At 39.8% G+C, this 27,250-nt stretch overlaps 1 protein-coding gene across 1 annotated transcript in view; it reads left to right on the top strand.

The window, feature by feature from the left end:
• GTF2I (general transcription factor IIi) overlaps window positions 1–27,250 on the top strand; it is an 81,645-nt gene that overhangs the window by 22,022 nt on the left and 32,373 nt on the right. The window contains exons 4-13 of the mRNA XM_054008170.1: window positions 6,086–6,220; window positions 6,935–7,118; window positions 7,317–7,345; window positions 9,556–9,610; window positions 10,422–10,465; window positions 11,640–11,717; window positions 18,788–18,847; window positions 19,729–19,785; window positions 22,713–22,775; window positions 24,889–24,990. Of these exons, the coding sequence (XP_053864145.1) occupies window positions 6,086–6,220; window positions 6,935–7,118; window positions 7,317–7,345; window positions 9,556–9,610; window positions 10,422–10,465; window positions 11,640–11,717; window positions 18,788–18,847; window positions 19,729–19,785; window positions 22,713–22,775; window positions 24,889–24,990 (807 nt within the window). The remainder of the gene's footprint in view (window positions 1–6,085; window positions 6,221–6,934; window positions 7,119–7,316; window positions 7,346–9,555; window positions 9,611–10,421; window positions 10,466–11,639; window positions 11,718–18,787; window positions 18,848–19,728; window positions 19,786–22,712; window positions 22,776–24,888; window positions 24,991–27,250) is intronic.

Below are 27,250 nucleotides of genomic sequence, written 5' to 3'. Positions count from 1 at the left end.
TTAGTGACATGTTGCAACCAAGGCTTTTGTATGCATTGAGGAGGTTTTCCACCAACAACCTGTAGTTGTCTGCCTTGTTGTTTCCGAGAAAATTTATTGCCACTAACTGGAAGGCTTTCCATGCCGTCTTTTCCTTGCCACGCAGTGCATGGTCAAATGCATCATCTCGAAGAAGTTCACGAATCTGAGGACCAACAAAGACACCTTCCTTTATCTTAGCTTCACTTAACCTTGGAAATTTTCCACGGAGGTACTTGAAAGTTGCTTGTGTTTTGTCAATGGCCTTGACAAAGTTCTTCATCAGATCCAGCTTGATGTGTAAGGGTACTAACAAAATCTTCCTTGATTCAACAAGTGGTGGATGCTGAACACTTTTCCTCCTAGGCTCCAATGACTGTCGGAGTTGCCAATCTTTCTTGATGTGGTGGGAATCTCTTGCACGACTATCCCATTCGCAGAGAAAACAGCAGTACTTTGTGTATCCAGTCTGCAGACCAAGCAAGAGAGCAACAACCTTCAAATCGCCACAAAGCTGCCACTGATGTTGGTCATAGTTTATGCACCTCAAAAGTTGTTTCATGTTGTCATAGGTTTCCTTCATATGGACTGCATGACCACCTGGAATTGATGGCAAAACATTGCCATTATGCAGTAAAACAGCTTTAAGACTCGTCTTGGATGAATCAGTGAACAGTCTCCACTCATCTGGATCGTGAACGATGTTGAGGGCTGCCATCACACCATCGATGTTGTTGCAGGCTACAAGATCACCTTCTATGAAGAAGAATGGGACAAGATCCTTTTGAAGGTCACGGAACATGGAAACCCTAACATCACCTGCCAGGAGATTCCACTGCTGTAGTCTGGAGCCCAACAGCTCTGCCTTACTCTTGGGTAGTTCCAAATCCCTGACAAGGTCATTTAGTTCACCTTGTGTTATGAGGTGTGGTTCAGAAGAGGAGGATGGGAGAAAATGTGGGTCCTGTGACATTGATGGTTCAGGACCAGAAGTTTCATCCTCTTCCTCTTCCTCGTCTGACTCAACTGAGAATGATTCTGGTGCATCAGGAACTGGCAGTCCTTCTCCGTGGGGTACTGGGCATATAGCGGATGGAATGTTTGAATAATGCACAGTCCACTTTTTCTTCGACACACCTTTCCCAACTGGAGGCACCATGCAAAAGTAACAATTGCTGGTATGATCTGTTGGCTCTCTCCAAATCATTGGCACTGCAAAAGGCATAGAGTTCCTTTTCCTGTCCAACCACTGGCGAAGATTTGTTGCACAAGTGTTGCAGCATATGTGTGGGGCCCACCTCTTGTCCTGGTCTCCAATTTTGCAGCCAAAATAAAGGTGATAGGCTTTCTTAACCATAGTGATTATACTGCGCTTTTGTGATGCAAAAGTCACTTCACCACAAACACAGCAGAAGTTATCTGCGCTGTTCACACAAGTTCGAGGCATCTCTGCTCACTTTGCCTAAACAGAAATGTGTCCCTTTGCAAAATCAAACACTGACAAATAAGAGAGCACAACACTGTATGATTTCTAGAGCTGATATAGGGCAATTTGTTCAGCAGAGTGATGTAAGCTTCTGATTGCATCGCCCATGACTTCTAGGAATAACATGATGCAATTCATATCATGTATGATGCAATACCAGCTTCAGATTGCATCATTCATTGTTTTGCCTAAAAAGCAAGTACTGTCCAAACCCAGTCATAGATTTATTCATAGATCCAGTCAAAGATGTATTTTAGTCATTTCTGGTTTAAATTGAGATCCCTTCTCTTTATAACTAACTTGTCCTCCGCCATTCCCAAGTCAAGGGTCATATATACTGACCCAATAGCATATCTTGAAAACTAGAGCCAATCAACAATTTTAAGCATCATTTTCGTTCTCAGTGACCCAGAATTAGTAAAGTTTGACTACATTTATTTCAGAAGCATTTTGGCTACAGAGCAGTGTAGCATATTTTTCTTATTAGTTCTTGTAAAACTTCTGCAATATTAAGGACAGTGCTAAACTTGTGGTGATCTTTGAATACACATTATTTCATCATTAACAGATGCATTGATTTTACAAAGATACCCACTGAACTTATCCATAACAGCAGAATACCAGTGGAGCATAAGACAGAGGCTTTAGGATTAGTTTCATGCCAGATACTTTTATAGTAGACACCAGTCCCGTCTTACCTTGCTCACTCAAAGTTCTCATAGAATGTAATAGGATATTATAGTATATCAGGATTTTGGGATTCAGATGTAGAGTGAAATGTCTCAAGTTTGAAGTCAAGAGTATGGAATGGCTCCCGTCATGTATATAAAGCTATTTAGAAACTCTTCCGTGTAAAGCAGTTTATTTTAATGGGTAGAAGCTTTAGTTCTAATACCTATTGATCAATTTTGCTTGTCCTTGCTGTGATAGTTAAAGGACATTCTTTGTACATTAAAAACTGCTTTATCCGTCACTTCACTAATCGGAAAGCTCTATACACCAGCATTTCTGATCTTCATTGAAAGTCCGGTTGGCGTGGGGCTGGCGGGGTGTGGAGCACAGGCTCTGGGAGGAAGTCTGGGTGTAGGAGGGGGCTTGCGCCTAGAGCCTGCTCTCTGCATCCCCATCTGCACCCAAACTCCCTCCCTCTTAGTTAACCAGCATTTTTCACTTACTGGTGCCCCCTATTCTCCCAACATGCCAGATAAAACATCTTTTATTTTCTGTGTGTATATTACTAGTGCAAATAGTGACATACCATTCTATAACTCACAGGCATTCTTTTATGTCACTCAGAAGCTAATTTTAACTGTAAACCCTCTTATCGAGTTAACACAATAACACATTGAAGAACACCTGCAAATAAACAAATAAAATACTAGATAACTGTAGTTCACCACAGATATCTTGACTGTGTGCAGAACATGGGGTGCAGACATTGACTCTCAACTGTACAGCAAGAATGCAGCATAATTAAAGGGACAGAGTCAACTTGAAAATCACAGTGGGAGCTGAAGTTTTTATCTGCTCTTGTTACAAGTAGCACCTAGGATTACCTTAAATGAAAGAAATTGGAGGATTTTAATTCCTGCCCCCCCCCATCACTTTCATTTACTTCCTCCATTTGACAGTACTTTCTGCAAAGTCGGTTCCAAAGTTGTGCTATTGGTTCTTTGCACTTGCTTTTTCAGACTTTGGGCTAATTTCACTCTCATGTACTGTTACAGAGGTAGCAGGCAGAAAGCTACTGCACATACACTCATCTTCAAGCTTTATTGGTAGTAACAGCAGTGAAGATGGTGCTGAGCAGGCAGGTGTGCCTTTCACAGAGAGAAGAAAGAATAGTGGACCTGAGCATTTTGGTTGTCTCGGGTACACTCAGAAGACCCTCCTGAACAAAATTAGGATAGCAGAAGAACCCTTACAAAACCTTTTTGAAAAAGGGAAAATACCTTTTTAAAAGTCAGAATGTACTATTTTAGAGTGTTCTATCAGAAAAATGTTCCTTTTAGATCAACATGATCAGTGGTACATTGTTCTTATACTAGCTCAGAACTCTTCCGTTCTAGTATACCCAATAAAGCAACCTAAAAAATAACTGGAGTACTTGTGGCACCTTAGAGACTAACAAATTTATTAGAGCATAAGCTTTCGTGCATCCGGAGAAGTGGGCTGTAGCACGAAAGCTTATGCTCTAATAAATTTGTTAGTCTCTAAGGTGCCACAAGTACTCCTGTTCTTTTTGCGGATACAGACAAACACGGCTGCTACTCTGAAACCTAAAAAATAACTGAGGTTCAGTTCCTGCTATCAACTTGGGTACAAATTTCTGGCTAATCAGTGCTAGCCATTCATGGTTTGTTTTTGTTTTTTTGTCATGGGACAACTCATTGCAATAACTGATTTCTACAATAAGTATAATGCAGACTCAAGTATAAGTATAATGTAACAACTCTCTTCATAGTTGATTGTCTTTTGTTAAGCCTACCATTGCTTGTCTCAAGTAACTGCAAAGTGCTATTAAACACTCTAATGAAATCACACAACAATGATATCTTCATTTGGTTGACAAGGGAAGTTTATCTTTGCATTATCCCTATTTAGATTATAAGCTTAATCAGGCACGGACAATGTAATCTGGGTTTTTTTTTATTTTTATTTTTGTAATAAAGTGCTAAGCACACTATTGACACAACAAATAAGTTACTGTTTCTTTTTCAATATAATAGTTTTTCATCTGAAAAAAATCAGTGGTGCAGTTAACAATACTTTGAACTTCTATAGTACCTTTTGATCCAAGAATCTAGGATCGCGCATTAGAAACAGTCATTAATTTAATCCCTACAGAACTTCACTGAGGTAGGTAAGTATTAGCCCCCTTTTCTGTTTGTAGTAGCACCTAGAATGTGCTCAGTATTGTCTCTACACAGGACGAAACAGTCCCAGGTGATTTAAGTGTTCAACTCCCATACTTTGAGTGGGAGCTAGACACTCCAGTGCCCTTTGGAGATTTTCAAAGACACGAAGAAGGTAAGTGATTTGAAGGGTAGAGGAGATATGTATAGTTAAACAGAATTTTATGTAGATTACTTATAGATTTTTATTAAATATACATAACCTATTCCTGATCAATCCACAGCAGTGTTCCCTCTAATTTTTCCCATGCATGTGCAGAATGAATTTTGTTATGTGAGGCGCATTCCTTCCCTCCCACACCCAGCTCTCTATCCCCGCAGCAGGACCTGGGCTGGGGGGAGATGTGCCTCTTTCCCAGCCACGGCAGGTCTGTGCTGGGCCTGGGTTCGGGCCGGTCCTGGGGCGCCCCTCCCAGCTGCAGCATGTCCGGGGCAGATCCGTGCTGGGGCCGGTGGGGAGAGGCGCCTCTCCCCGCTGTGGCAAGTCTGGGTGTTGGAGAGACGCATCTCTCCCCGCCGCAGCCCTGAGCCCCTGCGCGGAGCTTAATAGGCAGCTACACAGCCACGCAGCCATGTAGTTTAGAGGGAACTTAGATCCACAGCCTATTCTTGATGCCCAACTTCGTGTAGGCATTCTGTTATTTTGATAATAACTATGCTAGCAACAGTTTCAGTAAACATTTGAATTTTCAGAGCTCTATTGCTACTGCTACATCATGATGGGTAAGGACAACTTCAGCAGTTTTTCCCCCTTGCATGTGCACCTGTATATGTACATTTTTTTTTCTTTCAAACATTAGACTAAATTTTAATTTCTTCTTTTTTACTGAAGGATCTCCATAAATGTTTGGAATACATGAATGATGTCATTAGAACACAAAATTGCAATCTGAAATGCAGCTCTCTCCCATCCATCGTATATGGTTGAGGGAGTTAACATCCATCACTCTTCATGTGGGTGGTGGATGGTATTTATTTTGTTTTTTCTCAGAGAATAGGACAATGAATACAGTTTAGATCTGGTTATTTTCAGTTCCATGCACTAACAGCTTGACAGTACTCCCTCCCATTCAGCAATAGCAGACACATGCTTAATTTAACAAGTCTTTTGAAAAGATGAAAGAGCTGCACTGCATACAAGCAGTTGTACTGAGAGAACATATCCCTTCCTTCAGAAAGAATCAGTTAAGCATTATACAACATAAATAGAACAAGGTTTAATGTAACTACCAAATAAGACGTCAGAAGTAAAACCTGACAGCTGACAGACTCCTCAGATATAGGCGTTTTAGCTTCCCTCATGACTGCTTCAGAGTCTTTTTTTACTTGATAGTAGTATTGCACTGCCTTTCTATTAAACTGTTCCTCCATGTTCTTTACCTCTTTATGCAAAAACAACCAGCTTAGATGTCTCTTAGTTCATCATCATCTTTGCAGTTTGCTCTAATGATGATATCTATGACCTTCATGAATACAGTATAATAATGCTGGCATAAACACCTATCGCCCACCTGTTATCAACATAGGAACAGATTTGCTTTTAAGGGATGTGTACTGTTCTTGTTCTGTGTAGTATTAACAGCTTACTTCCAGAGGGGCAACAGATGAGTTGTTAAGGGATTTGGGATTGGGATTTGTGTTCTGATCATTACAAAATCATTTGCAGGTGTCTCTGAAGAGGAAAAGGCAGCTGAACTGCAAAAAACAAAGACTACGTCACTTGTAAACAGGCTGACAGTGGATATTGTAGAAATGGAAGCTCTCCGAAAGTCTGTAGAGGATTTCTTCTGCTTTTGTTATGGTAAGCGCTTAAACTAATTTTAAAAAATCTGAAATAACACTCTTCCTGGGATAGCTAAGCCATCATTAAAGTAGGATGGAGAGTGGCTTATAGTTTCTGCCTTCAGTCTAGAGTACTGCTGAGGTAATGAGCTTAATTTTTCATAGTTCTAAAGTGTATTTAAACTCCAAAGAGTTTGCTGTCTTATACATGTTTCACTGCACATGAACTTTCTGAATGTTCCATGGAGCAGCTTTCTTTTAAGCAAGAACGAAATATGTAACCTAATGGTAATTCTCTGCACTGTCAACTGTGCAACTTGTGCTTAATTCCTGAATTTCTGATCCATGTCTGAGTCTGTCTTACCCTGCCCCCAAAGCAATCAAGGTCTTGGAGTGTTGTAGTGGAAGCATGTTCCTCTCCAGAGGAAGAGGAAGTATTACAGTTTCTATCTTTTAACTAAGGAGACATTGCATCATGTTACTCAGTGAAGATCATCTTTGGTCAATTAGAAAGTGGCTTTGAAGGAAGCCTCATGCTGCAATCCCCCTTGAGAAGAATGGTAACAGAAATAGCAGACCATAGGGGGGGAATGTACAACAGGGAAGAACATGGTTCAGAGACATGGGGAGAAACTTAGGACTTGGAAGAAGGAAGGAAAAAATATGAAAGCCTAGCTTGTTGTATTCAATCTTACGTATTTTTTGTTTCCCAACAATTTATTTTATTTTACAGGTAAAGCTTTAGGGAAGTCAACGGTAGTCCCTGTGCCATATGACAAGATTCAAAGGGACCAGTCTGCAGTGGTAGTGCAGGGCCTTCCTGAAGGACTTGCATTTAAACATCCAGCAAATTATGATGTGACAACACTGAAATGGATTTTGGAAAACAAATCGGGGATCTCATTTGTGATCAAAAGGTTACATTCTCTTTTATTGGTTTGTCCACTTAAATCAGAACAGCTAATTGATATTTTTCTGTGGGGACCTTAAATGCTACCATTTTTAAAAATTATGTGCATATACTGTCTGTTACATGAAAAATTCAGTGTTTGTATTTAAATGTCATACTACCAAATGGGTAATGGTATTATTTTTCTTTCTTTGTGTTAATGCAGGCCTTTCCTAGAGCCAAAGAAACACCTAGGTAAGTATCAAGTTGTTTGCAGTAAACAAAACATGAAAATTATAATTAGAATACATATTTTTATCTTCAATTCTTTGAGGAGTTAGGGCACCTATAAACACATCTATTATAAATATTCTATTTGGCAGAAATGCCTAGATTGTGGTTTGACTTATTCACTTGGAAAACAGAATGGTTCCATAACCTTTGTGCCTTCTACCGAGAACCACTGCCTGGGGAGAGAATTAATTCCAATATGTTCAATCCTCGTACAGTACTTGACTTACCGTGAATCAAGTATTATCCCCATTATAGAGAAGGGAAAACTGATCCACAGAAAGGCCAAGTGACTTGCCTAAAACTCCATAGAGAATCACTGTCAGACCAGGGATTAACACTCATGAGTTCCTCTCGCCCAGTGCTTTGGTTAGACCACAACTCTCTGATTGCTTATTGGAGGCCCATGTATCATCTGTAGAAATGTCTTTTATGGATATAGTGGAGTATGCCAATTCCAAGGATCAATGCAAGTGTGTTTGCATGTGTTGGGGAAGGGACTTCTTTAAGCAACAGCTGACTTGTCAGGAACAAGAATTTCATTCCAGCCTATTTAAAGCCAATACAGAGCCCCGTGTTTGCTGCTCCCCACCGTGAAGGGCTACCACAGGGCTTCCATCTTGCAGAGGTCATTGCTTAGGGGTAAATTTCACTTTCTGAAAACAATGTCCTCCTACACACACAGTCTGATTTGCAGGGCAGTATAGACACACCTTTAGACATGTAAGATTTTGATGTAATAGAAATGGCAAAGATTCCATTAATGAACAAAATGATGCTAAGGTAAAAAGTAGGTTTCAGTATGCTTAAGAACTATGTAGAAATGTCCATAATTCCTATTCCAATAATATTTATGCACCTAACCGCAATATAGAAACCGGGTAGCAAGATTGCCAAAACAGACTGGATAGTTTAATAATGTTGAGACACAGCATCAATTTAGCTTTATTGTTATGACTTCCAGTAACAATGATGACAGGATAGATAAAATGTTTACGTTTTTAATAAAAGATATTCTAAAGTAATATTGTATTAGTGTTGCTTTTTAGGCTATAAACCAGGGGTGGGCAAACTACGGCCCGCGGGCCACATCCGGCCCTCCAGCCAATTTAATCCGGCCCTCAAGCTTCTGCTGGGGAGCAGGGTCTGGGGCCGCTCCACATGCGTGTATTGCAGCTCCCGGAATCGGCGACATGTGCCTCACTCCAGCTCCTACGTTTAGGGGCAGCCAGGGGGCTCCACGTGCTGCCCCTGCCCCAAGCGCTGCCCCTGCAGCTCCCAATGGCTGGGAACTGCAGCCAATGGGAGCTGCAGGGGCGGCGCCTGCAGACAGGGCAGTGTGCAGAGCTGCCTGGCTGCGCCTCCACGTAGGAGCCAGAGGGGTGATATGCCGCTGCTTCCAGGAGCTTCTTGAGGTAAGTGCTGCCCAGATCCTGCACTCCTGGGCCCCTGCCCCAGCCCTGATCCCCCTCCTGCCCTCTGAACCCCTCAATTCCAGCCCGGATCACCCTTCTGCATCTCAAATCCCTCAGCCCCACTCCAGAGCTCGCACCTCCTCCGGAGCTCTCATCTCTCCCTCCTTTCCCCCCCGCCCCCAACTCCCTGTCCTAGCCTGGAGCCCCCTCCCACATCCTGAACTCCTCATTTCTGGATCCACCCCAGAGCCTGCACCTCCAGACAGAGGCCCCCCTGCCCCAGCCCTGATCCCCCTCCCACCCTCCAAACCCCTCTGTCCCAGCATGGAGCACCCTCCTACACCCCAAATCCCTCATCCCCAGCCCCACCCCAGACCCTGCACCTCTAGCCAGAGCCCCCGCACCCTGAACTCCTCATTTCTGGCCCCAACCCAGCACCCGTGCCCCCAGCCAGAGCCCTCACCCTCTCCTGCACCCCAACCCCAATTTCATGAGCATTCATGGCCCACCATACAATTTCCATACCCAGATGTGGCCCGCAGGCTAAAAAGTTTGCCTACCCCTGCTATAAACAGTAACAACAACAAATCTTTCTTATAAAAGCACAAGCTTTCTGAACACAACTTTCTGTAGATATTTGTGAAACTCAATTTAAATCCTGTTTAGCAAAACAGTATTAATTTATCTTTGTGGCATTTTAAACTTGTATATAATGTAAATGACGCATAAAAAAACTGTAGATCCTATCTTCATTTTCAGGAGCTCATGTGACTGTTACGGATTCTACACGCACAGTTACACCACCAAGTGGAAGGTAAAATGTCTTTTTTCCTATTGGAAATATAGATACATATATGTAACAGTTGTGGGCTTTTTTTTCTGTCTGATGAATACAGCACCTTTAAAAAGGAGAGAGAGAGAGAGAGAGAGAAAAAATGAGAACACTCTGCACACTTTTATGGTTTTCAGTGTCTAGTATGTATTTTTATATGGCATGTAACTTTCTTGAAACTTTTTTTCTCTCTGAATAAGCTTTGCTTACTTAAGATCAAAAATAGCATGTAGTCAAACTTCCTCTTACTCTTGGCTGGGCGTAGATGTACAAGTTCTTCAGAACTCAATGGATATCAGTTTCACTTCAGCCTACATGAGTGATATCTAATAACATAATTCATATGTTATCATTCAGTAATGAGCTTGTCGCATACAGCAGTATGTCACAAGTATGTGCATCAAGCTTAATCCTTGCCACTGTCTCTTCCATTAAATGTCATACAATTTTACCATTTGGCAGTGTCTGGAACAAGTTAGAAATTCATGAATGTAAAATTTGTGTTGCAAAATGCAAATTTTTATAGAATTATATGCTTCTAAATACACATTTTACTAAAAATAGTACAGTTCTGTAATACTAAATATGCCTTAAAGAAGGTGGGTAGGGAATGAATGATATTGAAGGCCACATATGATACTCCAGAATAGCTACTACATAGCACTGTGAATTTTTTCTCTAACTACTTTATATCACTTCCAAGTTGTTGTTAGAGTAATACAAGCACTTCAGAAACTTCCATAAGCATGTTGTTGATTCTTCTTTTTTAATTTTGTGGGTTTTTTTCCATCAGTGGCCCTCCTGTCCAAGTAAAAACAGAGCCAAATGAGGATTCTGGTACGTAACTTTGTTTTGTACTTCTTTGCAAAACATTCTGAGCAAGCAGCCGTAATTTCAAGTGGTTGCATTTATATAGTGGTAGACAGTGCAAACAGAAATGTGCTAGAACAGCAGCCATTGACTGCAATAAATAAATATATTAACAAACTCCTTTCTTCATTTAACCAAACTATAGCCTACTAATGACTAAGTACTATAGGATTTAATTGGTCCAAAGTATCCATTTTGCGGACTGAGAAATAATGGCCTATACAGTTTTATAAAACGTCTAATATAATTGTACTAATGACTATGTCATAAGACCGTAAATAGATGGGAGGATTAGCCTACAACTTCTTCCCCATTTTTCTTTAGTTTTCTACATCCTTTGGGTGGAGGGAAGAATTAACTAGCCCTGTCAGCTATAATATTCAGTCCTAAAATATGGGCTTAATATCCCTTAATATTTATCCTAGATAGTGTAAATTCACAGATGCTGTGTTGATTAATGATTTTTAGCTCACTTAATACATACGAAGAGTCAATGTGCTTTCTTGTTTTTGTAAAGTAATAAGTCAGAGAGACTGAAAAGAAGAGGAGTCTAATCTTTGCTGCAAATGTTGCTAGAACATTAATGCTATTCAGCAGACCCTTGGGGTGGTAATCTTCCTCTAGTCAAAATGTTTTGAAAACATTTTGGAATCCATTTGACGACATGCTTAGAGCGTTGCTTAGCAGAATGTAGACCAGTTCAAGGCCCTACAGTGCTGCTGCACACAGCAAAATGATTCAGTTCCAGAAGTCTCTAGATTTCAACTGAATTTACTTAAGTGAGCAAAAACTAGTTTACAAGTGCCATGTGCGTAGGAGGGCATGCAAAACTTTTATGATTGGTGATTGTGTACAAGAAGGGAAGAACCCAGCTTGACTTTTTTGGATCCAGGGTTGAGTTGCAGGACTAGCAGGTTAGAAAAAAGAAATAAGGTAAATTGAACCTACTTGGTAGGAAAGTTATTGAGATAAAAGAAACCTACAACTCCACTATGCCATTTTTAAAATATAATAACTTAGCACATTACTTCAAACTGGTTGCTCCTCTTTGTGCAATAAAGACAAGATAGAATTTTGTTTTTGAATCCCTTTGTCATGTGTCTGCGTATGTGATTGGGTTACTTTTCGGTTGCTTCTGCAGGAATTTCACTAGAGATGGCAACAGTAACAGTAAAAGAGGAATCGGAGGATCCTGACTACTATCAGTATAATATTCCAGGTAATATTAGCTTGCATATATTTTGTCACATAAGATCTTATATCCAAGTGTGACAACTGCTGTTTTTTCCTGTCTTTAGACACATTGTAGTTGCATAGCTAAACTAGACTTCTTTGTTCTAATACAAAACCTCCATGCTGGTAGCCATTTAAGTAACTCTCAATGAAACAAATAAGCAGCCAGCTACTGCAACAGAATTGGGCGCTCTCCCACCCCTACGTGGGTAAATGACATTATAGATCACTGAAAGTAAGCTAGTATTAAATAACTACATTGAGCTGGTAGAACTGTGGAAGAACTCTACACTTTATTTTGTTTTGGTGATGGGCTTGCAAAATGTAACCCCAGTGACAACTTTTTGTCACCTTTTTACCAGGCATTGTGCTAAAGGCTGTCTGGCTCAACGCTTCATCTACCATAAAAATTTAATTGTCTAAAACTGGTCTAGTTTTTTGCATTGCAAAAGTGTCAGTAAATCTGGCAGCATTTTTCATTGATTGCTGTTTGTAGTGATCCAATTTTGGTTTTGTTTTCCGAATTTTTTTTTACATTTTTCTGATTGTGAAAAAAATCCACAATGTGATGCACCTGACCAATCAGGATTGGCAAGAACAAAAACAAATTAAAAAAACTCAAACAAAAAACATTTTTAGGCCTGGCATATAATTCAATTTTTATTTTTTATAATTTCAATATATAATATTGATGTATGCAGTGTTATATCTATGTCAGTCACAGGATATTAGAGAGACGAGGAGGATGAGGTAATATCTCTTATTTTACCAATTTCTGGTAAAAGTTAGCTTGAAAGATTTAAATTTTCAGTTGTGGGAAATTATGGAGGCTCAGACAGTAATTACTTAATGACCATAGATATTGAGATTCAAAAAGTTAAAGCTTTATAACCAATAAAACACAAATTATGAACATTGTATATCCAAAATATATAAGTAAATAACCTTAAATCAAACTCAAGTTCTCAAGCAGTATTTTTCTTTCTTTGCTTATCTGTAAACTTTGATTATCATTGATGGAAATATTTTTTCATTGGTTTGGGTGTGTACAGTGAAATCAATGTTTATTGACATTTACTGATAAAAAGAAATCTAATCATTCCAAGACTAAACATTTTGCAGAACAAAGTCATGCAAGCATAATTGTGTTAAAGTTTCTGTTAGATTTTTGAAAAAAGAGAGCTTCAAATATATCAAAGTTTTTGCTAAAACTTTTCAAATTTTGGAAAAGGGGGCTATTTTTTGATGGGAGGAAAAAAATTGTTCAGGATATTTTGACCATGTATATAAAAGTCTAAGGATCTTTTTCAGCTATATACAGCTTTGTCCAGTGTGTGCCTATGGGGCTTAAATTTCGCATATTAGTCTCGACCTGGGAACCATGATATTACTACTCATGCTCAGAATTTAGATTGTAAAATCTCTGGAGTAGGGACTGGCTTTGATATCTGTATACAGTGCCCAGCACAATGGAGCCAAGGACTCTAGGTGCTGCTATAAAACAAACAAGAATCAGATCCAGATTTCGACAAAGTTGTAATCAGTTGTTATTTTTAGGACCAAATTGTGCCCTCTATATGATGTACAACTCTCGTTGGCTTCACTGGGAGATGCATGCATCTCTGGGGGAAATTTAGACCGTAGTATGAAATGTAATCTGACTCTATTTTTAACAATCAGTATTGAAACAGACTTCATAACTACCCCAGTCTCCTTGCATACATAGCAACACATAGTGATGCAATGTGTTTGCATGAGTTAGGGAAATACCATATATTCAGTAACTCTCTGCTAGGGACTAAATAAAAGAACTAAAGCAACCACCCAAACAAAGCAAAATAAATTACCACATCTGACTTTTACTAACCTAACATCATATTTTCTCTACAAACACAATGTATTTAATTACACTGACTCAAGACCTCTTTATTTCTAACTTGGTGAGAATTCTTATCTCAGAATTCCACATGCACATAGACCTTTTCACAAAACATCGTAAAACTGTATCTCAAGTGTTATAAACACCTCTACCTTGATATAACACGACCCGATATAACACGAATTCGGCTATAACGCGGTAAAGCAGGGGGCGGGGCTGTGCACTCCGGTGGATCAAAGCAAGTTCAATATAACGCGGTTTCACCTATAACACGGTAAGATTTTTTGGCTCCCGAGGACAGCGTTATATCGAGGTAGAGGTGTAATTCTGTACATCTTGAGCTGATTTTGCCAAATGTTTTGAAACATATTTATGACAAAATTACACACCGACTTCCTATTGGAGGACTCCGTACAGAACCCAGACCATCTCCGGAAATGAAGATAAGATTTTCATGGGAAAGCTGAGGGTGAAGTACCTTTAGTGCCAGAACCAGATACAAGCACTGTAACAAGTAACGAGATGGAATTTATTTCTGTACATGAAAATTCATTCATTTTTACAAAAAACGGAGAACAAAAATATAGTGACAAAAACCCTAAGTGACATGCACAATCAGCAATCCTATTTCTCATCAACACTGAATGAAATGAGACCTATTCAAGATATATCATCTGTAGAACTAAACACTTTACTAGCATACTACTTTCTTCGTATGAAAATAATTAATTGTGACTATGAATTCCTCACTCTGTGATCAGTATTCCAATGTACTGAAGGTTGGGGGAGGGATAGCTCAGTGGTTTGAGCATTGGCCTGCTAAACCCAGGGTTGTGAGTTCAATCCTTGAGGGGGCCACTTAGAGATTTGGGGCAAAATCAGTACTTGGTCCTGCTAGTGAAGGCAGGGGGCTGGACTCGATGACCTTTCAAGGTCCCTTCCAGTTCTAGGAGATAGGATATCTCCATTAATTTAATTTAATTTACTTACAACAAGCCAGTTATTCCACCAGCCTAACTAATGCATTCTTCGAAGATACCAGAGATGGCTTGAAATTAAAACAAAGAGAACTGAAAACAAAAGGAAAAGTCTGCAAACAAAATGCATCTGACAAAGTGACCAATGAGCTTGTAAACCAGTTATACTTGACAAATCAGCTTGGACCACACAGTGCAGATTCCTTTCAAAACACAATGTGGATGGATAATATAATGTGTTTTGGAATTTGAGGGAATGATGAAATGAGGCAGCAAAAATGGGGAGACATCCAACTGAAGCAAGATGAAATGGAAAAGAATATATTCAATTTGAAAAAAAGAGCCAACCCAAAGCTAGAAAAAGAATGACCCTAATGACTCTTAAATTCAAAAGGTTACACTTGCCGTAAAAATACAGAAAGATGTCCAGTTCTAACTACAAATATTTTTTTCTCTAGTGGAGATCATCCAGAATGCTAGAAGGAAGTGTCCCATTTCATCTTGCTAAAAATTGTAAATGCACTTTGCAACTAGTTGATCTGCAATGGTATAACAGCCAGCCACTGGGAATTCATTTAATAGAATCCATCTTAAAAACCTCTATAGAAAAAGCAGGAATTCATACAGAAAGGAAAATAACAAACCACACTATTACCAAACACTTAATATAGAAGTTAAATGGCCATCAGATATAATTAACTAGCATAATGCAGATAAATGGATACAGACCATTTCAAAGCATAAATGACTATTCAAAAATTCTTCCATTGTTATATACAGTGTTGTTTTAGCCATGTTAATACCAGGATATTACCTCACCCACTTTGTCTCTCTGATATTTTTTATTGGACTATCTTCTGTTGGTGAGAGGCAAACTTTCGAGCTTGGAGAAGAACAGGAGTACTTGTGGCACCTTAGAGACTAACTAATTTATTAGAGCATAAGCTTTCGTGGACTACAGCCCACTTCTTCGGATGCATATAGAATGGAACATATAATGAGGAGATATATATACACACATACAGAGAGCATAAACAGGTGGGGGTTGTCTTACCAACTCTGAGAGGCCAATTAATTAAGAGAAAAAAAAAAAAAAAAAAAAAAAAAAACTTTTGAAATGATAATCAAGCTAGCCGAGTACAGACAGTGTGATAAGAAGTGTGAGAGTACTTACAAGGGGAGATAGTCAACGTTTGTAATGGCTCAGCCATTCCCAGTCCTTATTCAAACCGGAGTTGATTGTGTCTAGTTTGCATATCAATTCTAGCTCTGCAGTCTCTCTTTGGAGTCTGTTTTTGAAGTTTTTCTGTTGTAATATAGCCACCCGCAGGTCTGTCACTGAATGACCAGACAGGTTAAAGTGTTCTCCCACTGGTTTTTGAGTATTTTGATTCCTGATGTCAAGTCTGGGAAATGTCAGCTAAATACAAGGTGGAACTGATGGTTTAGCTTAAGTAGTTAACAAGTATTTCAAAGGACCATTCTAGGCAAAGTGGCCTGTTAACACCCCTTCGGGGAGGAAAGGAAGGCAGGGCAGGGGAAAGCAGGGGGGCAGGGCACCGGGATGAGTAGTTGGGTTATAGATTGTTGTAATAAGCCATTAATGCAGTGTCTCTATTCAGTCCATGATTTCTAGTGTCTAGCGGAGTTATGAATTTAAGCTCCCAGGCTTGTTTTTTTAAAATGTTGTGCAGGTTTCCTTTGAGGATGAGGATTGATAGGTCAGAGGAGATAGTGATCACTTTGTGAAAAGTGTTTGGTGTTGTAGTGTTTTTGTCTGATCATTTTCCTGTGTGAGTTCATTCGAGAGAGTAGTGATTCTCTAGTTTCACCCACATAGTTGCTACTGGGGCATTTAGTGGTACACCGCTAAATGAGGTACACCACATTTTGTGATAGGCATGTGTAGTATTCCTGGATCTTGAAAGGTGTGTTGGGGGTGAGGAGTGTTGATCATTGTATCAGTGAAGCTGTGTCTACAGGTTTTGCATCTGTTGTTCTGGCAGTGTCTTGTGCCCCTTGGAGTTGGTGTGTCCTGGGTCTGGGGAGCTTGCTTCTGATAAGTTTGGAGAGGTTCGGATGTCGTTTAAAGCCCAGAAGAGGGGGTTCAGGATGGGGTCCTCCTTAAGTATGAGTTGTAGTTGTTTAATACCCTGTAGGGATTCCGTTGTGGGCCAGAGGGGGTTTTATTTCTGTATTGAAGCTTTTCACAAAATGATCACTCTATGAGCTTGTCTACACTGCCACTTACAGTGCTGAAACTTTCCTCGCTCAGGGGTGTGAAAAAGTTTCAGTGCTGTAAAGTGGCAGTGTAGACAGTGCGCCAGCCCTGGGAGCTACTCCCTTCATTGAGGTGGTATTTTTTTACAGCGCTGGGAGAGCCGCAACTACAGGGCAGCACTTTAATGTCAGCTGTGTAGACATACCCTATATCTGACCTATCCGTTCTCATCCTCAAAGGAAACCTGCACAACACTTTAAAAAGACGATCCTGGAAGCTTAAATTCATAACTCGGCTAGACACAAAAATCATGGGCTGAATAGAGACACTGAATTTATGGCTTATTACAACAATTTGTAACAATTTGTTGTATGGCTTATTACAACAATCACTAAACCCCTCTTTTTGTGACTGTAGAGGTGTTAACAGGCCACTCTACCTTGAATGGTCCCTTACAATATGCGCTAACTAGTTATGCTAAACAGTCTGTTCCACCTTGCATTTAATGGTGACACTCAAAATGCCTTTCCCAGACCTGAAGAAGAGCTCTGTGTGGCTTGAAAGCTTGTCTCTCTCACCAACAGAGGTTGATCCAATAAAAGATATTACTTCACCCACATTGTGTGTCTAATATTTTTCCTGTTACTTATGTGATTTCTCTTGTCCCTTAGGGCAGATCTACACTACAGGGCTTAGTCGACCTAGTTTCCGCAACTCCAGCTACGTTATTCACGTAGCTGGAGTTGACGTAGCTTAGGTGGACCTTTTGCGATGTCTACACCATGCTGGGTTGATGGGAGAAACTCTCCCGTTCACTTACCTTACGCTTTTCATTCTGGTGGAGTACTGGAGTTGACGGGAGACCAATCTGGTCGATTTAGCAGATCTTCACTAGACCTGCTAAATCGACCCCTACTGGATCAATCACCACACCCGTCAATCCCTGGTAAGTGTAGACCTGCCCTAAATGTCCCACCTTGTTAGCAGGTGTGGGAATCCAGGAGGGATCTACAGGTCAGTTGCTGAATCTTCAGGGCAGGCATGGCTCATAAGATTTCACCATGAATATAAATGAAGTGGGAGTATCCCTCTGGCACAGGGATCCAGGGCCTGTGACAAGACAGGTCTTGAGGAAAGGAATCCTAGAAAGAGGATTTAGTTTGAGTTCATAGAGTTATTTTGAAATTATCATTTTGGTAATAAACCAGACTCCGAAAGGGGAATGACTTTTACTCTGTAATGCGTATGTAGTTCTTATTTGGAGCTGGCTTGGGACCCTGCCAGTTTACATGTAATACCAAAATAGTAATGGTTGACAAATTAGTCACTGATAGCAATTATGTCACACAGATTTAAGAAACCTGGGACTGGACACTGCCTTTTTTCTGTTTCACTTGGTCATTATTTAATCTCCAAATGAATTCTTATTAATGCTTGAGTACTTTCACTGCCTGTAGCCAAACCTGTTGTAGCCCGCGGTTGTTAGGCACGCAGCAGGATTGTGTTTTTTAGATACCCCATGTAAATTGGTGAAGTCCTCGCCTAGTTCCAGACTAGAGCTACATATTCACATAATCCAAAAGTGTCTTGATGCTAAGAGATGAAAAAGAGTATAAAAATTACACACCCACCAATTGCTCACTTTGTCATGGTAATTTCAACCCTTTTTGAAAATATAGTTTGTCCAATCAAGTTAAGTGAAACTATCCCAAACCACTAAAAGATACCAATTAGTAATCATCATTGTTTTAATGTAATTCCAAGAGATTTTCTCTTGAGTGTAGCCTTTCATACACTCATTGAATTGAATGTTCCCCAATCATAATTTTATTCTGATAGTTTTTTAAACTATGGAAACCAAATGTACTTCATTGGTATACTTAATAAAAGGAGCTGGTTTAACACATTAATTTAGTGGCTGAAAAAGTGAATTTTACTATGAAATAGATTTTTCAAGACTTACTTTTGTGTCTCCAAAGCAGGCCCTTCAGAAACTTCAGAAATTGATGAAAAAATTGCTCTTGCAAAGAAGTACACAGGTATTTTTTCAGTTCTGTTTCTCTCAGCAACATTTTCTTACAACCGTGTTGATATTTGGACGCCTGAGTGCTGATTCTCGAGACGCTGCAGTTCTGAGTTTGGTATGAGACGAGTAAGCTCTGGGATCTACATTTTCAAAAGGGACAAGTGTTTTTGGGTGCCTAAATTTTTGGGTGCTGAATTTAAGATACAATAAAAGGGGACCCTGACTTTTTCAGAAGTGCTTTGCCTTCTTAATGTACTCTCTTAACATCAGACCCTTTTCAGACAAATTTTGAGGCATCAAAAATTGCTAGCAATTCTTGAAAATTTAGGCCTTGTTTCCATTGCAGTTTGGTGTGTAAAATTAATGTTTTCACCCCTCAGCTCACAGAGAGCCGAGAAGTTTTAATAACCCTCTCTGCATGCCACATTTCAAACTTGATTCTTTTTAAAAGTGTATTATAGGTTGGGGGATTGGAGTGGGGAAGAAAGCATGGGGGGGGGACAATTTAATGGGAAAAGTGTTTGTGTGTGGTGAGGGAAGATGGTTCTTTGCACAAATTGAAAATCTGGTGAAACGATGTGCCCATCCCCCACCCCCAAAAAATCAGCGGTCGTAGAGTGAGTAAGTGTGTGTGTGTGTAATATATATAAATGCCCATTTAGGAAAAGGTAATTTGTATCTCAAGAAAGACTCTTCCGTATAAAGGTCAGAGTGCTTTTGCTTTCATGAATTTTTCAGATTCAAAAATTGAGATGCATTTTTTCAGTTCATGTGGATTTTAGATATTTATTGTTTTAAACTTGCCTTATTAAAATACTTGTTTTGACTAGTTAATGTTAACATAAGTTACTCTGTATTTTTATTATGGTATATTTTACTTTATATTTATCTAAGGAAGCCACCAGGGTTCCGATTGCAGTGAAGGAACAGATGTGGAAGTACCAGTAGAAGGTTAGAGATAAATATTTGAAAACAATAAAACTTCAGTATATTGAAACTGTACATTATCTCCTCAACCATTCTCCTTGCACATGGATGGCTGGTTATTTCCCCCCCCCCCGCCCCCCGAATCATGACCGTGAATGACTTATTGTGATGGGAGTGATCATTTTTTTTAAATCATTATTTGCATTTATGCCCATCATCATAAAATTGAAACGCTATTACATGAATTCAGAAATATTCTCCAACCAGGTTTGTTCCACCCCAAATCATAAACTCATGGGTTTTGTGGGCAAGTTATGATGGCAACAGTATTCATTGTTACAATCCTTATTATTTGAATTTCAAAGGTGCTTATCACATAGTGTGTAGATGGCATTGCATTAATTTAGAAGTGCATTAGGTCCCTCAAAAAAGGAAAATAAAGTTCTCTGCTCTTCCAATCTGCATTAATAAAACCATGTGCCTGGGAGGAAATAATCTGGGTGCATTGCTTCCCCAGGCAAGTGTCATGACCACTTTGATACTTAATTGTTGAGAGAACCAGAAGAAAGAAATGAGTGTTATAGGGCAACCTGAAAGGGATAAGACCGAGGCTTAACTTTATGTTTGGCAGTACTGAATTCCACAACCACATCCCCTCCACAAAGAATGCCTGATCTAGGCTTCTACTTGTTTAAACCTCAGCTCCCTTATCCATGTCATTCTTAAATCTGTTTTCTCTTTTGTTAAATGAGAACTACTGAATTGAAAGTTTCACCCTTTTTTGCTAAGAACTAAAAACTTATCCATGCTTCAAGTTAAGTTAATATGTTTAAAAAAGATGCTGGGGGAATTCAGAAAATTACAAGCAATTAAGCCTTACTTCACTACTAGGAAAATTGATTTGTAATTTAAAAGGAGTAAAAGAAATGGCTAGATTGACATATGATATGGACAAGCTAGGATGGTTTATAAATCATGCATCTATAATCTACTAAAATTCTTTGTGCCCACAAATTAATGCCTAAGGGAGAAGAATCAGTTGATTGGATTTTCAAAAAGCCTTTGACTAAGTTCCTCATGAGAAGCTATTAAGGAAACTAAGGATATACAAGATTTAGTGAATGGGCAACACAATAGCAAATGCACATCAGAAGGAATAATTTTAACTACATAGAACTGAGTTTTAAATTGATTGAAACAATTCAAGAAGAACCTGCCACATCATTATCCTGCTTTAAATGTGCAGCGTGGGTAAAACAAACATGTTAGGACATATAAAGAATGATAGACAAAATAGTAGTGAAAATATTCTAATGTTATATAAATAGATAGTATGTCTGGTATATGAAAAATATGCCTGGTATATAAGAGGTAAATTTACCCTTTAAAACAGGGGTTCTCAAACTGGGGGTCAGGACCCCTCAGGGGATCGTGAGGTTATTACTTGGGAGTGTTGCGAGCTGTCAGCCTCTACCCCAAACCCCGCTTTGCCTCCAGCATTTATAATGGTGTTAAATATGTAAAAAGGTGTTTTTCATTTATAACGGGTGTCGCACTCAGAGGCTTGGTATGTGAAAGGGTCACCAGTAAAAAAGTTTGAGAACCACTGCTTTAAAACAACTAGAAGGAGGCAGTCAGTGAAACTGAATGGTAACCCATTTAAAATAGAAAAGATGATTTTTTGAAACACACACACACACACACACACACGTAACATCTGGAACTTATTGCCACAAAGTTGTCATTGAGGCCAAGAGGTGCTTCGAGATCAAAAAGGTTTATCTATTTTATATTGGTAATATCTACAGGTTGCATTATATAAGACTTGCTTCAGGAAATAAGCCAACCACTAATTGACAAGGTTTAAGAAGAAATGACTCTACTCTTCTGGGTATACTATTTCATAACTGTCCACTATGTGACTTCTTGCATGTTCCTTTGAAGGATGTCAGACACTGGATACTGGACTAGATGGACTGCTTGTCTGATCTTCTGTTGCTAAAGGACCAGGACATCATAATCCTCTTTTGTCCTTTGAGTTTACCAGTTATTTGTGTTACTCGTGAATTAAATGGAACAAGTGTAAAAGTTTTTCTGAACCAGGTGATAGATTTGACATAGGTGATGTGCTCTATTTAATATGTTACAGTAGCTGTTGCTGATCACTATATGATATAAAGTGAAAAGCAATGATGAAGGGAGATTGCTCCCTACTGACTACCAAACAAAACACTTGATTATGCTTCTAGCTTAGAGATCTCAAAAACAGTGTTAATCCAGGTGTACAAACATAGTGCCTTCTAACTAGAGAATCTGCATAAAGCTTAACCATTTCAAACAAGAATCAGCTTCCTTTTCTTAAAATGTATCCACTGTATATGTTTTTCCCCACTCGATACTGTTAAGCCAAATCCTGTTGACTATACTGATGCATGTTGCCCCACTGAGGTCAGTTTGACTCTCCATCATTTTTCCACTGTTAACATTGTAATCTGTAATGAAAATTATTTTAGCACAACCGGAACAAGTCTGCCAGTATCTTATGAACGATGGCAGAAAATCTATAATCTATTAGGGCACAAAGCCTTTGTTTACATTTTTAAGTAATCCTTGATAACAATGAGGAATTATTTATGATTACATGAATCCTATTAAGCCAGGAATAAGAAATTTCCTATGTCATTAATGCCAGCTCTCTGCACTGCTGCACATGCAATTTAGCACGTATAATCCTCACCTCCTCACCTTTGTCTAGAAATGCTTAAAGGCTTGTGGTAGTGTCTTTGTTCTTGGGGTTTTTTTAATTCAGTGTGCAACAAACATATTAATATGCCATTAGGCTTCTGTGACAAGTGGCAGTGTGAACACTAAATTGCTGAATGCTTGGGTAAAAGTACTTCAGAGTGCATGTGCCATTCTGAAATTCTTTTGCGATTTGTTTTTGTCCTCAGATTCTTCTCAGCATGCCCCTTCTGAGACAAGTGAGGACCCTGAAGTTGAGGTTACCATTGAAGGTTAGTTTTTCCAACTCCTGAATTCCAATCTTTTTGGGTTCTCTTGGTAACACAAGCCTTTCACAATTGTCTGGCTGAGTATGCATGATGTTTTCTTTCACCCACTACCTAGAGTAGAATAAATTTGAGAACTACCATATAAGCACACTTACTCCAAGAAGTTCAGTAAAAACACAACATATCAAAAACATGGTGATTAAATCTTTTGTCAATTTTTTCAAGCATTTTTTGCATTAATAGTACAAAATATTCATTACTCTAACTGCAAGGTAAAATTTAAGACTATGAAGGACATATTCATTCTTAAAAAAGAGAGGCATTTTAGTCACGTACAAATTCCTAGTTAAAGACACGCTTGTAGAAAGGATTCATGAGTTGCATGTACAAGTACTGTAACTGAAGCTTTAAACTAATTGTCTGATGCTGATTAAAAATCTATTGGCAAGATAACAGTTGTTTCAGCCTCTGATTTGTAATAAGTGTGTTCAGTGATGTAGCTGCAGTGAAAGTAGTGTAGTGTCACTCAAGCAATTACATGTTGCTTTTGTACTAGAAGACTGATTGGAAGTCCTCTGCCATACAAGTAAAACCACACTGAAAAGTTGACTCCTATCACAGAGCCAAAGAGAGACGAGTGGCTACAAATTAAAATATACACTGTGCTTTCCAAATGGAATACACTCAAGATATCCTGGGGAAAATTCTATCTCTAGTATGAGACTGGCTTCAGTTTTCTTTTTCTAATTATCAAGTTTTCTTATCTAGGATTGCAAATATTGCAAATGTAAAAGGATTTTGTTATAAGACTTAATAACATGAAAAAAGTCAAAGTTCTGGCATAGTTTTGGATTTGTTTGTTGGGTTGCTAAACCTCTTTCATCAGAGCAGAAAGACCTGAGACCTTTATCAACTGCTTTCCTTAACTGCATTTTCTGTCCGTAAGGTGAATTTGGCCTCAGGAGCATAACTAGACTCTGGAGAAGGGAGCCTTATAGCACAGAAATGAGCGAGTCAAAGGGTCTTATTTCCTGCTTGCTGCAACTATACCCATGAATCTACTGGAATTTAAAAACTTCGGAACAACCCCTGATTTTCCGAGCTCTTGTTAAATGAAACTCGTTCATGTCTCACGGGCAGGGCCAGCTCTACCATTTTTGCCGCCCCAAGCAAAAAACAAACAAACAAAAAAACTGCTCGGACTGCCGCTGCCCGAACTGCTGAAGTGCAAAAAAAAAAAAAGGCTGCCCGGACTCTGCCGCCCCAAGAATGGACGGAATGCCGCCCCTTAGCATGTGCCGCCCCAGGCACGTGCTTGCTGGTGCCTGGAGCCGGCCCTGCTCACAGGGTTATACTGCTTTGAAGCTCTATTTCTGTGGAGCTCTTCTGCAGGGACATATGTACCATAAGAGCCTGTAGAGCTTACTTTAGTCCTGTGTAGGCCCTAAATTTGGGTAGTGCATTTCAAGACTTAGGCCTGATCTGCACTCAAAGTTATATTGGCATAGCTACATTAGCCAGGATGTAAAAAAACACATCCCTGACCAACATAACTATGCTGACAAACCCCCAGTGTAGATGCAGCTATGTCAACAGAAGAGTTTTTCCATCAACGTAGCTAATGTCATTTGGGGAGATGGTGTTCCTGTGCTGACAGGAAAAACTTCTTTGGGCAGTGTAAGATGCATCTACCTTATGGGGCTATGCTGGTGTAGTCTATGCAACGTAGGCATACCTTCAGTGGATAGATTTTCTAGTCAATCAGATTAATGTTTAGTAAATGTTAATTTACTTTTGCTGTCCCATGATGACTTTGTGACCAAGCATATGTTCAGAACACCATTTAGTTCTTGCTTCATTTAACATCTTCTCCAGGAAAATGTGAAATAAATTTTGCTACATCCTGGGGCCCTTACTCTCCTAAGTAGTTTTAACACAGCCAGATACTCCCTTTAAATCTAGAAGTGCTCACATGAGTAAGGTTGCAGATTTGGGCCCTTAATAAGGCACTGATTGATACTTCTATTAGAACTCTGAAACTCCAAAACAGGGCCAACTCTGTAAAATACTTGTCTGGATAAAAGCATCAGTGATGCATCTCCTCTTTATTTTTAAGATGATGAGGACTACTTACCACCCAACAAGAGACCGAAGAACACTGAGTCAGCAAATGAGGCTGCCAATGCTGGGAGAAGAAAAGTGAGAGAATTCAATTTTGGTAAGATTCAAATTCAAGTTTCTCTCTGTCATTTGCTTCCTGAAAAAGTTTCTTCTTGATGACTCTAGATAACATCAGGTTGTGGGACTTTTGAAGAGATACGTAGAGGCATTCAGTTAACAGCCTATATTTCTTTGTAGATATATTGCTGCAGAGCAAACAGTTGTCAGCCACCTGTATTTGTTCACCTGTAAAATGTTCCTCTCGCCAAAATTTGGACTAACCAAAGTTGTAGCTTTTATAAACCATTTGGAAGCCATTGTGGTGGAGAGGAGGAAACCTGAATAATATCAACATTAGAAATAAGATAACATGAAGTAGAAATCAGTTTAGCCATTTTCTGGTCTGACCTCTTGAGAGAAAATCTGAGAAGAGTGAGGCCGGTCACTTTCACTTTAGCTTAATGGATAACTGGAGGTCCTAGGTCAGGAGCCAGTCCTAGTCAGTTTCTCTCCACATTTCAAGTGACACAGCAAAGGTGTGCCAAGGGGAGCCATGCTGGGGAAAAGAAGGGGGACTCCTTCATGGTGAGTAGCCTGGCTTAGGCCTTGTCTCCATGGGAAAGTGATTTTTTTTTTAACATTGTTTTTTCTGTTATAACACATACAGAGTAACTGTAGCGAAAGAGTGCATCCACATGCTTTGTTTATTCTGGCTTAAGCTACTTCCCTTTTGGATCGTGGTGTCCACAGAGCACTGTGATTTTTTTTAATTAGCCACACAGCGTGCTGGACAGATGCGTAGTGTAGTGTTCAGTCCAGTGTTCTGCCATTAGGCTGTATGCACTCTGGGATTTTTCTCATAGCATATTGTGGGATGCCTACCAGAACATACTAGGATTTGGGCTCAGACTAAACAATTCCCCTGGCTCACCTGTGTCTTGTGAGGCAAGTACCATTTTCAAACTGCTATCAGACAGCGTGGAGAAAACGTGCCGAACACCATGATCCTGACTGTCATGAATGTGAAGGAGCTGCTGCACCTCTCTGTTGGTGTTCATGGCTTTGGATGGGTTGCGAGACAGCCACAGCCGCATGGGTCGAGGAGGAGTTTGAAATAAAGCTGTTACTTCTGCACGACACTTTCCTGAAGCGGCTCCACTCAATGGAGCACCGCTTTTGCACTCAGCAAACTTAACGCTTACGGGCAGGACATGATAATGGTGCAGAACTGGCATGACCAGCACTGGCTGCAGAACTTCGGAATGACAAAAGATACTTTTCTAGAAATTTGTGCAAAGCCTCCCCCTGGAGTTGCAGTGGTGGAACACCAACAGGGGGGTTCCCCTTCACATTAAGAAGTGTACAGCCAAAACCCTTTGGAAGTTCACCGGCCCTTATTTCTACCAGTCAGTAGCTAACCAGTTTGGTGTTGGCAGATCAACTGTCTGGACTGTTCTCATGGAAGTGTGCAGTGCTATTGACAAGGTGCTGTTGGGCCATGTCATAAAGCTTGGGAGTGCACAGGAGGTTATTGATGGATTTGCACAAATGGCATTCCCACATTGTATTGGGACTATTGATGAGACCCATGTATCAATTCTTTGCCCCTCAGACTTCATCAGAAAAAGGTATTTGTCCGTGGTGTGCTGCAAGGCCTGGTTGATCACTGTGGAAGGTTCACCGATAATAATATAGGGTAGTCTGGCAAGTTCAAAATTGCCAGGAACTGGAGAAACTCAGCCCTGTTTACTGCAATGAAAAAAGGAACTTTTGCTCCCAGGACCACTATGGACGTTAATAGTGTTGCGATTCCTCCTGTCATTCTGGGAAACCCAGCTTATCCTCTGCTTCCTTTCGAAGCCTTTTACTGGACACATGGACAGGAGAAGGATGCAGTTTAACTATACCCTGAGTAGCTACGGTATGACAGTGGAATGTGCTTTTGAAAGATGGAAGGGAAAGTGGAACTGTCTTATATCCTAACAAGACCGGATGCTTGTGAGCCATATCTACCTGTGAGATAGGTGCTTGCTGTGTTTTGCCCAGCATCTGAGAGAGCAAGGGAGAAATCCTCACAGATGGCGGAGAGATTTTTCTCAATGTGAATAGCCAGAGACGGTGCCTCTAATGTGCCACAACTGGTTGGGGAAACAGTGTCAAGGGAAACATTGTGCTCCTACTTTGAAGCCAGAGTGCAATGGATAGAAAATGAATATACTGTAACCAAATGAATGGTGGGTGGGTGTGCATGAGAGAGGGAACATTTTATTAGGAAGTGATGTTTTTATGGGCGAAAGGAGATTTCTCAACTGAGTTTT

The sequence above is a fragment of the Malaclemys terrapin genome, chromosome 18 (assembly GCF_027887155.1).
Source record: "Malaclemys terrapin pileata isolate rMalTer1 chromosome 18, rMalTer1.hap1, whole genome shotgun sequence".
Classification (NCBI taxonomy): Eukaryota; Metazoa; Chordata; order Testudines; family Emydidae; genus Malaclemys; species Malaclemys terrapin.
The sequence above is the reverse complement of the archived record's forward strand: the minus strand, read 5'-3'. Positions and strand labels throughout refer to the sequence as shown.